The 12,383-nt window shown below is 44.2% G+C and overlaps 2 protein-coding genes across 2 annotated transcripts; one reads left to right on the top strand and one right to left on the bottom strand.

The window, feature by feature from the left end:
• The first annotated feature begins 4,603 nt into the window (after positions 1 to 4,603).
• Positions 4,604 to 5,750, top strand: LOC117846364 (acidic endochitinase). The gene has a single exon (XM_034727506.1). The coding sequence runs from the start codon at positions 4,688 to 4,690 to the stop codon at positions 5,579 to 5,581; it is 894 nt and encodes a 297-aa protein (XP_034583397.1). The 5' UTR covers positions 4,604 to 4,687; the 3' UTR covers positions 5,582 to 5,750.
• Positions 5,751 to 5,939: 189 nt separating this feature from the next.
• On the bottom strand, positions 5,940 to 11,015 carry LOC117846365 (protein TIC 22-like, chloroplastic). Its single transcript, XM_034727507.2, has 7 exons — positions 10,446 to 11,015; positions 8,226 to 8,300; positions 7,505 to 7,564; positions 6,927 to 6,986; positions 6,747 to 6,827; positions 6,631 to 6,666; positions 5,940 to 6,307 (listed from the first exon to the last, which is right to left on the bottom strand). The coding sequence occupies exons 1-7, from the start codon at positions 10,914 to 10,916 to the stop codon at positions 6,215 to 6,217; spliced, it is 876 nt and encodes a 291-aa protein (XP_034583398.1). The 5' UTR covers positions 10,917 to 11,015; the 3' UTR covers positions 5,940 to 6,214.
• Positions 11,016 to 12,383: the final 1,368 nt, after the last annotated feature.

The raw sequence follows: 12,383 nt of genomic DNA, 5'->3' as shown, positions 1-12,383 counted from the left end.
ATATGCTGGCTGAGCGATCAGTGATTTTCCTAGGCCTCGCCACAGTGGTCCGACGATCATCGTCGCTTGAAGAGAAGGGAACCTCCCCTGCGTCCTCACCTCGCCTGTCGCTAGTGTCGGTAGGCAGGGCCTGGCCACCACCAGCAGCCTTATGGCGCCCCTGACTCTGGGCACGCCGTCGACGACCAGAAGTTCTAGCCCCTTTTGAAGCTTGGGCATCCACGGTGGCCGAGAGGGGGGTGTAGCAGCTGGAGAAGCTTGCACCGGCCGCCAGACCAAATGCCGACTAGGAGAAGGCATCCGGATGCGACCTCGAAAGCTGACGCGGACAGCCGTACGAGCGATGCCCGACACTACGATAGGAGAAGCAGTGAGGTCCTGAGCAGCAGTCCGCCGTGCGATGGTTAGGGGAGAGATAGTTGAAGCACCTGCCCCGGAGGTCGTTGGGGACCAGTTGACGGGGCGGGCGTGCCTGGCGAAGATGATTCTTGCGAGAACGACGACCCTCTGCCGTCCACCAGTCGTTGGCGTCAGGGCGCCGCACCGGAGATGGGCAGCCAACAGACTGGAGGATGACCTGAGGAGCACGGGGAATAGCCTGCGAGGCAGTAACCGAGACTCCCTAGGAAACAGCGGCACCAGGGATCTGCGAGGTTACTGCCGAGGCTGCTCCTCGAAGAAGAACCTCCTTGAATGAAGGGGAGCCCTTGTCGAAGTCACTCGAGGAAGGTGAAGCATCCAGCCATCGGTAGGCCTTGGAGCGACCTGTAGGGGTAGGATTTCCATAGATCAAAGGAGAGGGAGAGGCTGGGCTAGGGATTGCCGTGGCCGTGAGGGTGGCCGCCGTGCCCGGAGTAGGCAGTGGCAGGCGGCTGGTGGTGGGAGGGGAGGCGTCGGGGAGGTGGAGGGGTTGGGGAGGGGAGCCATCTTCCCAAATTGAGGCAGGAAATGGACTTGTAATGTGTTTGTAAACAATACCATCTTCTGCATGTTACTACATACAATTGGCAAGCGTCTTTCAGCAACCATGGGATATGTAACATTGTTGTTTTAACATAGATAACGAAATAGAAAGAGCATACTCTTTACAGATATCATATCTAGCAAGCCTTGAAAAGTTGAGCCCATTGCAATCCGTCATCTTGTTACTTTCTTATAGCTATATTTGGAACGAAATAGAACATCCAAATCACAACCAGGACAAGACATGCATTTAGATGCGTTGTCTAATTGATTTCGAGAAAATTTATAGCTTGATGGCCGTTCGGAATGAATGCAGCCAGATCACAACAAGAACACATGGATTTAGGAGCGATGTCTAATTGACCTCTCAGAAAAATATGTTACACGGGATATGCATGTTTAACATTTTACAAATTCGCTAGAAAATCTTTAAGTCCACAACAACGACTGCAATTCTGTAGCCTGGAGAGTTCCTAAAACAATGCTCACGTCACAGTTCTTCCTTTTCCTTGATTCTTCTTAGTTAACATTTTTCATTACCCAGATTTATACCAACCTTCAATTATCCTAATCAACGGACAATAGCGTCCACGTTAGTCTGAAGTTGCCTGCTGAATGCATTCAGATGTGTTCACTAGTCTCAATCAAGAGAAATTATGTCAAAAGAAAAAGTAATGGGCTTAATATGGGCCAAGCCCGAAAAATTCTAGTCTGAAATGAAAAGTGTTAGCAGGCTTAAAATGGCCCATGTGAAAATTTTGATGTTCAAGGTATGGCCAAAGCCCAAAATGGACTGCTTATTACATGTGCTATGTTGGTCCATTGGATATTTTATGACGTTATTTTTGGTTTGATATTGACGAAAAACAAGCGTTATAGATCTACGATGAAATGAGTATTGTCGCAAAATCTATGACGAAAAACAACATATTCATCATAGAACATCAGGTATAGGCAACGAATGAATTTTTGTCACGCAAGCGTCACAGATTATGCAATATAACGAAAAAACAAGTTTTTGTGACATAAATGGAATGTCATAGAAGGCCACATGTGTTGCAGTGAGCGTAAGTGCGGATCATGGAACAATATGCCGTAACAGAGCTAGGTTGATAGAACAACAAATAAGAGATGTGAATGCTTCTTCCATTGTGCTATGTGACGGTGTGAGAGTTCCTTATTATCTGCGAGCAGGGGTGGATCTAGCGGTGGGGCGAGCGGGGCTCACGCCTCTCCATAATTTTTTAGGAAGAATGAAGAAGAAGAGAAGGGAGGGAAGGAGGAGGAAGAGGGAGCCCCTCCTAGGTTTACAGTCCACATCCGCCACTGTCTGCGAGCAGCGCTTGGTTCTGAAGAGGTTTTAGGTTGTGAATATTGTTAATTGGAGATGGATTATTGGACTGGATTAGATATAATTGGTACTATTTTCCTGTCAGAGTAATTCGTTATCACTTTATTTCACATTTGAGAGACTTGAAGAGTTCTTTTAGTATTAGTTTCTAATTATGTACACAAAATGTCCTAAACAAAACATTGACAGCCTATGAGATCTTTTTAGTTCTATATATAGTTCTAGATTGCCATAAACAGTAGTGCAGGTACCAACTTCATTTAGAGCATCTTGTTTGGCTTCCAAAATTTGCCAAGCGAAAATCAAAACATGCTTAGGGATTTTGATTATCAGTTTGCTTGGCAAGTTACTAGAAAATTCTTGAAGCTCACAAGGAGAAAAAGTATTGATTGCCATATCTTGGTATTAAATCAAGTGAATACCAAAATTGTGTACTCTAACCTCTAAAGTTGGCAAGCCATGATTTTGGCTTGGCAAAAGTTGGAACAACCAAGCAGGCTCTTAATCCATTGATTGGCAAGCCAAAAAGGAGAGAGCAGTGGCGGATTGGGCCATGGCCCTAGTCTTGGCCCAGTTCGCCTTGGACTCGTTGTTCAGCCCAACCATAGTTGAAAGGAGATCACCCACTGTGCGGCCCTAGTCACTAGACCAACCCTAGTCTTAGCCCAGTTGCGCTTTAGACTGTCTTGTTTGATGTACAGCCCACTCATAGTTCACTAGACCGGCCCACTTCCTCCCAGGGGACCACCGAGACACCTCAAGCGAAGTTGTTGGTCTTGGAATTTTTTTATTTTTTATTTTAGTATTTTGCAAAAATATATGGTCGCTCCACCACTGTTTCAGTAAACGGTAGCTTGTAGCAAGCTACCGCCAGTTGAATAGGCGGCAACTTCTCTACCGCCAGTTGAATAGGCGGCAACTTCTCTCCTTTGGACAGTACACTTTCAAAACATTTTAACTAATTTATATTCAAAAAATCATAACTAATTCATATAAATTTGGATGGAGATAAAATTTATATGAAAATTGTATACCTCGACAAGATCTACAGCTTTGTAGTTCAAACTTTTTCCATTTGGTATCATCTTTATGCTCAAATAATCGACACATGTTTCAGATCTAAAATTAATTTTAGATCTGAAACTTGTGTCGATTATTTGAGCACAAAGATGGTATCGAATGAAAATAGTTTGAACTACAAAGTTGTAAATATCATAAAGAGCTACAATTTTTATATAAAACTTATCTCTATCTGAGTTCATATGAATTAGTTATGATTTTTTGAATATGTGCTACTGATCTAAAATTTGAATTTTAGATCTGAAACTTGTATCAATTATTTGAAGACCAAGATGACACCAAATGAAAAATATTTGAACTACAAAGTTGTAGATCTCGTTAAGATCTACAATTTTTTATATAAAGTTTATCTCTATCCAAGTTTATATGAATTATTTATAATTTTTTGAAAGTGTACTACTCAGAGGAGGAAAGTTACCGCTGGTTCAACTGGCAGGAGCATGCTTTCGCTGTTTCAAATGCAAAATACTAAAATAAAAAATATAAAAATAAAATGGAAAGAGTATAAGCCTTGGAAAGTTGAGCCCATTTCAAGCCGTCGTCTTGTTGCTATTTTCTTTTAGCTATTTGGAACGAAATAGAACATCCAAATCACAGCAAGAATTCAGTTGCGTTGTCTAGTTGATTTCGAGAAAAATTATAGCTTGATAGCCATCCGGAATGAATGCATCCAAATCACAACAAGAACACATGGATTTAGGGTATGTCTAACTGATCTCTCAGAAAATATATAACACGGGGTATGCATGTTTAACATTTTGCAAATTCGCTCGAAACTCTATAAGTCCACTAGTAACTATCTCCGATAATCCTACAAAAATGCTCACGTTACAGTTCTTTCTTTAGTTTGATTCTTCTTAATTAACATTTCATTACCCAGATATATGCCAACCATCCATTATCCTAATCAACGTAGTCAATGCAAATTTATCCAATTGAAAAATTCATCGTACTCGTAAAAATTTTCGTTTGTGCACTACAGAATGATTTCAGAGACAGTGCATTGCAACTCAGTCAAATCAGCATAGCGTCCACGTTAGTCTGAAGTCGCCTGCTGAATGCATTCAGATGTGTTCACTAGCCTCAATCAAGAAAAATTAGAGTCCAGACTGCCTGAAAAGTCACGCAGAAACATAAACAAAAACAGCAATTATTCCAGTAACCAGTTTCACACTTCCAATCCATCCAATATATAAGGCAGCCCTTGCAGCCAAATTATCACACAACACACAGCAAACACAACCAACACTGCAAACATAACAATAGCAGCGGGAAGCAACACTGCCTCCACGCATGGCAACCAGATCATCGCTTGCGCAACTGCTGCTCATAGCAGTAGCTGCTGCACAAATTGTTGGGTCACTCGCTGGTGGCATTTCCATATATTGGGGTCAGAATGGTGGCGAGGGCACACTGGCTGACACCTGCGCCACCGGCAACTACAAGTTTGTCAACTTAGCCTTCCTCGCAGCCTTTGGCAATGGCCAGCCCCCGGTGCTCAACCTGGCAGGCCACTGTGACCCGACCAGTGGTGGCTGCACCAGCCTGAGCGCCGACATCAAGTCATGCCAGAGCAACGGTGTCAAGGTTATGCTATCGATTGGTGGTGGTGCAGGCAGCTACTACCTGTCCTCGGCCGATGATGCCAAGAATGTGGCCACATACCTGTGGAACAACTTCTTAGGTGGGCAGTCCTCTTCTCGCCCCCTCGGTGATGCGGTTCTTGATGGCATAGACTTTGACATCGAGGGCGGCACCAACCAGCACTGGGATGATCTTGCAAGGTACTTGAAAGGTTACAGCAACTCTGCCAGGAGGGTGTACCTGACTGCTGCGCCTCAGTGCCCGTTTCCTGATGCCTGGGTCGGTGGAGCTCTCAACACCGGCCTGTTTGACTACGTCTGGGTGCAGTTCTACAACAACCCTCCCTGCCAGTACAGCTCAGGCAGCACCACTGACCTTGCAAGTGCATGGAAGCAGTGGCTGTCAATTCCGGCGAAGCAGATCTTTCTTGGCCTGCCAGCTTCACCTCAGGCAGCAGGAAGCGGGTTTATACCAGCTGATGATCTGAAGTCCCAGGTTCTACCATTGATCAAGAGCTCTGGAAAGTACGGTGGGATCATGCTGTGGTCCAAGTACTATGATGACCAAGATGGCTACAGTTCTTCAGTCAAGAGTGATGTTTAAGTGGGGATGGCTCTGGTGTAACGATTTCCTGTGTGCTTCTTGTGCTGTGTGAGCATTTCACCCTATGCTTTGTGAGTAGCTGTGTGTAATTGCAATAATTATTATTTGTGGATTGGATTGGACCTGCTATATCCATTGTTCTGGCTTCAAGAAATTCAAAACTACAAAACTATCTTGTATTTTATTTATTTCAATTGGAGGCTATTGGCTTTCATAAATGGCATCAAATTCTAATGCAAAAATGGCTGGTCCAAATTCAAATTAAACAAGTGTATTTGAATTTTAAGATCAAGTCACTGCCTAGAGAACTCTTGATTAGCAATAATTATAATATAACTTAAATAACTAGATGCTCAGATTAAGCTAATATGTGAAGACTTCAGGATTTAAGGCATATCAAAATAGCGTAGCGAAACTGCATGCTACCTACATTCCATTTCAGTTTCCTGCTGGCTAATGCCACACTACATACAGCTAACACAGGAACTAACGATAATGCTAGTTGGAGGGACAAAAGCACATACTTTGTCAAAGATATGTATATATATTCTACTTCTATCAAAGTGTCCAGACTGTCAAATGTAAAGTTGCCTGACTAAGGATAGCACTGCTAACCACCTTCTATAGAATGATCTACTTGTTGAGGTGTGATGGCTTCGAGCCAGTAGCAAGGTCAAATCCAGGAGGAATAAATACAACATCATCCCATTTTGAAGAGGAGTTATCCTGCAATATGCCTTAAATTTTAGAATGATTGCAGGGAAGTAAACAGAACATGACAGCTAAAGAATAACGAAACAATCCGTGAGTCACAAAATGTATGGTACATGCGGGTCACAAAGACATGGAAAGGTGTTCAAGTGTGCAATGTGCCAAGGACAAGCAAATGATACCAACTATTTTATGCAAAACTCAGGAGCAGAATGGGTCCAAATAATGATAAGTTCTGGGGAACTATACTAGTTTCAAGGTCAGTGTAACCAGATTTTGATATTTAAGGAATATGAGAAACTCAAACTTAAATTATGTTTTTGTGAGCTTAAGCATACCTTCATAGATTTGATGATATCTTCCAAAGAAGAAACCTGAAAAGTAGAGTGCGATATGCAATTTCAGTTTTCAGGTCTGCCACATTGAAGAAATAAGGTAACAAATAATGTAATACCTGAGTGTCACCAAGCCTAACAGCAGGATTAGGTTTTTGCTGATCACGAGAGGTCCGGTACAGTGAGTTATCCAAGTCCTCCTAAATATATGTTAGAGAAGAAATTCAAAATCAGAACAGGGTGACAGGTCAACGTTCAAGAGGGTAAAACTGAAAAAGAGATAAAGAAGATCCCCTAACCTTTCTGAAGAAAACTGGACGATATCTCTTGTTATCACTCATCAAGACCAAGCTCCTTGACTAAAAAGTATGTGGGTCACATGTCATGCACAAATATTTGAAGGAACACCAACCATAAAGAAACATGTTAATCGGTATAACTGAGCTTAGGAGCAAGTTGCAAAGGGGTTGATCAAAGCAAGCACCCCTCTTAATTTCAAAAGAGAAAAAATCAAAACAATGAAAGAGACAATGTGATCAGAGGGGCTAGCAGGACAGAGATTTGTGATCAAAGTCATCAAGGGATAGAAAATCCGTATATGCACAGAAGAGTTACCTTACATATTGATTTTGTTGATCAAATGCTTCATTGTTATCTTATTTGTTTCTAAAAGAAGTATAATAAGTATACTTGTCTGCCATCACATTTGTCCTATCTTCAACATGAAAGTTATATCTTACTTTGTACACTATATGCTAAACTATTTTGCATAAATACTGCTGATAGAGACAGCAAAAAGTTACTCCAGATCAATACTACATCCATTTCTCTATCTGAATTCTGAAAATTATTGCAAACCAGATGAAGTTATACTAACCTGAAAAACTGGAACTCCTGGAAATCCCTCTCTGGCATACAGCCCTTCATCTTGCATCAACTGGAAAGGTACAATGCCAACTTTTTATGTAGGTCATTATCATGTTTAAGATTCTTCAGAACAGGAGCTATAATCATAATCCAGTAAGCAGTAGGCACTAAATTGTATCGCACCTAAGGCTCTACTAGTTTACTAGGCCACCATTGTGGAAATGAAAATTCGTCAAAGGGATTTGTGATATTGTCAGAAAGAGCCACAAGCTACCACAGGGTTTCTCCCAAACTAAGTTTTTTAGTGCTGTTATCACAAAATACCTGTTGCAGCAGTACAAGACAAGAATGACAGGACATGCCAGTCAACTAAACTTTGCTGTTGATAGCTGTTAAATTGTCGGTCACCTAGTTCCATTTCACACTTACTCAGAGGGAACTTTAGTCATTGAAGAAAGCACCAATAAAGATTATCAAATATCATGGATAAGCCTTTGAATAATACTGTATATACTCTATACAGGAATTTGCATGAACAAGCAGTCAAGCACGATTTGTTGTCAAGATAACTCATGTTGTCTATTTTTAAAATTGTGCAGATTATTTTTTTTTGAAAAAAATGCAGGATATACAAGAAAGCAATAGAATTCTACAACGAACAAACGATTTCTTTTTCTCATATAATCATTTATTTGTCACATGTAAAACCATCTATAAGAAAAGATTTTCACCTTAATTGCATTAGCCACCTGAGATGAATCAGGGAGGAATCTAAATGCCACACCATCAGACTTTAGTTGGATGACCTGAAAATAAAAGACATTAAAATAAAGCAACACACAAATTCAGTTTAGGAGAACTGCAACAAATTTTGAAGTATCAAGACGAATGGCAAAGATGCATCCTCTCAATAAATTTGTAGCAGTAGTAAGGACAAAATAGTTTAGCTTCAAAACACTTACTTCCTGAGGAGAAGATGTGAGACACCAGCCAATGATTATGTACAACTACAAACAGGCATATGATACCTCGGTAGAGGACATATTGACGGGTTCCTATACCAGGGGTACCCCCCAGGAAGGGATTTAAGGCAACCACACGTAAAAAAGGCCAAAGGCCCGACAGCAAGAAACACATTGAAGGAGGCCCATGTAACGACACAGCCCACCTCCCGACCCCAGGTCGGGAGATGAAGAGTGCGACCCATAGCACCAGCCGGCTCGGGGAAGGGGCCCACAAGGGGCCCGTTGCGCCTCGCCTGCCCCCTGACGGAGGGAAGCCAGGGCTGTAATGGGAGCATTAAATGCGGGTCGTGGCATCCTTGACCGCACTCACGCAGGAATGTGACCAGGCGAAGGGAGCCGACATTTAGCCAGAGGGTCCAAGGGTGACGCTACACCCTTCGGACCGCCCAGGACGACCTGCGGGATGAGGCCACGTGGCCCGTACACGTTCATGCGCCCTGACATCATCATCTCCCTCCCCGCCATGATGACCCGTCGCAGTCAAGGCTAGGCCGCCACGCCAGGTCTGGTACGGGCCCACAGACGAGGCGGGACCTAGCGTCAGGCATCATGGCGTAGATTGGCCAAGAACACGTTGGAGAGGTTGGGGAAAGCCGGGGGAAAGCGGCACGCCTCGCCCTGGCTGATGGCCTGTGACCTACCTACTTACGCCAGGTACGGACATCAGCCACAGCTTCCGTCCCGTTCACTGCCACGGGGTTGGCAGACGGGACGGGAGCGCGCCGTGGAGCAGGTCAGGCTGTGCGTAAGCAGCCCAAGCTGCACAGGAACCACCGTACAAAGCGTGCAAGATCCACGATCGACAAGAGAACAGGACAAGGGAGACCCATGACGCAGTATGGAGCTAGGCCTCTCCGACCATAGCACGCCCCCCGACCTTTAGGGTCGGGGAACCCCCTCCTTTCTCCAAACGATGTCTCCCGGTCCCTGGCCTATATAAGGGGAACCGGGCCTTCATTCACGCTCTCTCGCATCCATTCACACACACACACACCCACGCATTGCACGAACGCTTGCTTGCAAGTACCCCGTTGTAAGCCCAGTGCACTCGATCCAAGGAACACGACTCCTGCTGAAACTGAATGTAGGGACCTTCCCGAACCAGTATAATTCCTTGTCTCTTGTGTGCTAGCCATTGGAAGTGAGGAGAGCGTAGCGTACGATCACTAGTCGGCGGTACAAAACACCGACACATATGCAGTTCAGTGAATTTACAAACTTTTTTTTTTACCAATATTGTGGATGTTTGACCTATAAATTACTACAGCTAATTGCAAGATTTCAGCACCACAAGTAGACTGGGCTCAATGGCTCATGGACAGCTAGACATTGACTTTGTGATACTAAAATATTTTTGAAATCGGGTAAAAGAAAGCTTTCATATTATGGGTAACCCGCAACCTCACCTAACAATTAGGTGAGCAACTAAAATGAAGTCCATCTCCTCTGTAAGCATCTCATAGAAGAAATATTCTATGAACCATGAACGTGCAATTTGTTTATGTTTAAGAATTGAGAGTGAACTCCCAAATATATCAGCAAGTGACCTCTAACCACACAACATACCACTATTATCATGAACACATCACCAGCACCACAGCACTGCTGACATGTAGGTGCTTTCAGGAAATAAGAGCCATGACATTTGGAAGCACATTATCAAATGATAGGACATCTCTAAATGCAAGAACAAACGAGGTACATTGGCAGATCAGAACTTAATATGCGCCCGAAGACGCTATTGAGGCAACACGGTTCAGGCATTCCGTCGAACAACTTCAGGGCGCATGGTTATACAACATGATTTGAACATGCATATGACACCAACCCAAAAGAAAGATGATCACCTAATCAGCAGAGACTAAAAGAACCTGCAGCACATCGTCTCACAGGCATTCCAAAGCGAGTTAAAAGCAGCAATCGGACCTTGTTGAGCGCGACGGGCACGACGCTGGAACCGGCGCGCATGTCGCCCTCCATCTGCTCCAGCAGCGCGTCGGCATCCTCCTTCCGGAAGCATAGCAGGCCGAGCGCTGGAGGCTGCCGCGCGCCATCGCCCCCTTGCCCTCCCTCGCGGGCGGACGACACGAGCACGAACTCCTGGGCGGCGTTGGCGAGCGCGTACACGGGTACCCCGGCGAGCCGCTCCTCGATCTCGGTTACCCGGAGGGCCGTGGAGGCGGAGGCCGTGGCCGAAGCCGAGGAGGGCGAGGGGATGCGTGCCCAGGGCGGCGGCGGCGGGAGGGCCCGGGGGAGGGAGGAGAGGAAGGAGGTGAGGTGGGCTTGGATGGGGACGAAGGGATTGGGGATGCGGGGGCTAGGATTGGGGTTTGGGTCGGAGGTGCCGTCGGCGGCGGTGGGGTTCTTGAACCATGGGAACTGGAATTGGAAAGGCATGGCGACGGCCGACGGCGGTGGGAGACGGCAGGGGTGAGCAAGCGAAGGGGAGCACAGAGCACTGCTGGCCTGCTGCCGGGGAAGAAGACGAGCGCAAGGGTTTTGGGGGCCAGTTGTCCTTGATGGGCTTAATTCGAGGCAATGTGTTGGCCCATTTTATTCCAAAGCAAATACTTTGGGCCTATAGACCCAAGCAAAGTTGAATCTTAATCGAAATTTCGCAATATACGAAATCGCGGGCTATGGATCTTAGCGAGATCTTCCAAAAATGCTATGAGTGCTATAGCACCCGCTATAGCAACCCTAAGCCATTTAGGGGATTGAAAAAAATAGGAAAAATTGTAGCCCATAACATAACTAAATATTAATACTTTAGTACAGTTCTACACTCTGGTGCTGGCGTACTGCTGACGTGCCGTGTGCAGGTGCAGCAGAGGAGATGATGTGCTGGCATGCTACGGACCTACCGTGCTGGCGTGCTAGCGTGCTACTAACCTGCAGCAGAGGAGATGGCATGCAGCAGAGGAGAGTCCCAGGCACAAGCAGCCACGGCAAAGGGAAAAGGCCAAAGGGGAGATGCACTCTCGGTCTCATCTCTCAGGCGATTTAGACGCCGGCGGCGGCAACGATTTTTGGACGGGAATGACAGTGCTAGGGTTCCCAAGAAGAACAACAGCACATATATATGATCGATCTATTAGGCCACCGAATAAGTGCTGGAAGCCTAGAAATCGACCTGCTTTGGCCCCGCCTGGCTATTCTATCGTAGCGGCGCTACGCGCTACATGCTGCTACGCCATTTAGCGCCACTATTTAACGCAATAGCGACCCTAGTGGCCATATTAGCATTATGCACTGTAGCTTAGCGCCTATGCCTCCAAAACGCTATAGCCCGCTATTTCGTACATTGAAATTTCGTGATGCAATAGTTTTCTATTTGGATTTTTTTATACCTTGCGAATTAAGTTTCATGTCCTTTGATATTTGGTAGCCTTTTCTTTTTTAGAAAACATTTGTATTATAATATATGCACCAAATAAATTTATTTCATACTTGGGGGGTTTATTTTTGGCTAAATTTATTTGTATTAAAGTAACGTGGGAGTTTATTTTTGGCATTTTTCTAGAGGACAAGTGCCTTTTGAAATATTATTCTGAATATGAATTGGAATGATAAAACTAGAACTTGGAAAATACTCTCTGCTTGAAAACTAGAACTTCAAATTTAATATGTAACTTTTAATTCGAATATTCATATTGGCAAATAAAACTCCTGACTCAAACTTCAAAACTTTTGTGGCAATAAAGATAAATATGCATAAAAATAACTTATGACCACAATCCCTCCTTATCTCTTTTATTAGGACATATTTAGACTTTATTAAATATAAATTCACAAGATTAGGGAAATAATTAAGCAAATTGTTTGCATGTTTATATTAAAAAAATGTTCCAATAAATCCATATG

Source organism: Setaria viridis, chromosome 2 (assembly GCF_005286985.2).
Source record: "Setaria viridis chromosome 2, Setaria_viridis_v4.0, whole genome shotgun sequence".
NCBI lineage: Eukaryota > Viridiplantae > Streptophyta > Magnoliopsida > Poales > Poaceae > Setaria > Setaria viridis.
This window is presented reverse-complemented; position numbering and strand designations above follow the sequence as displayed.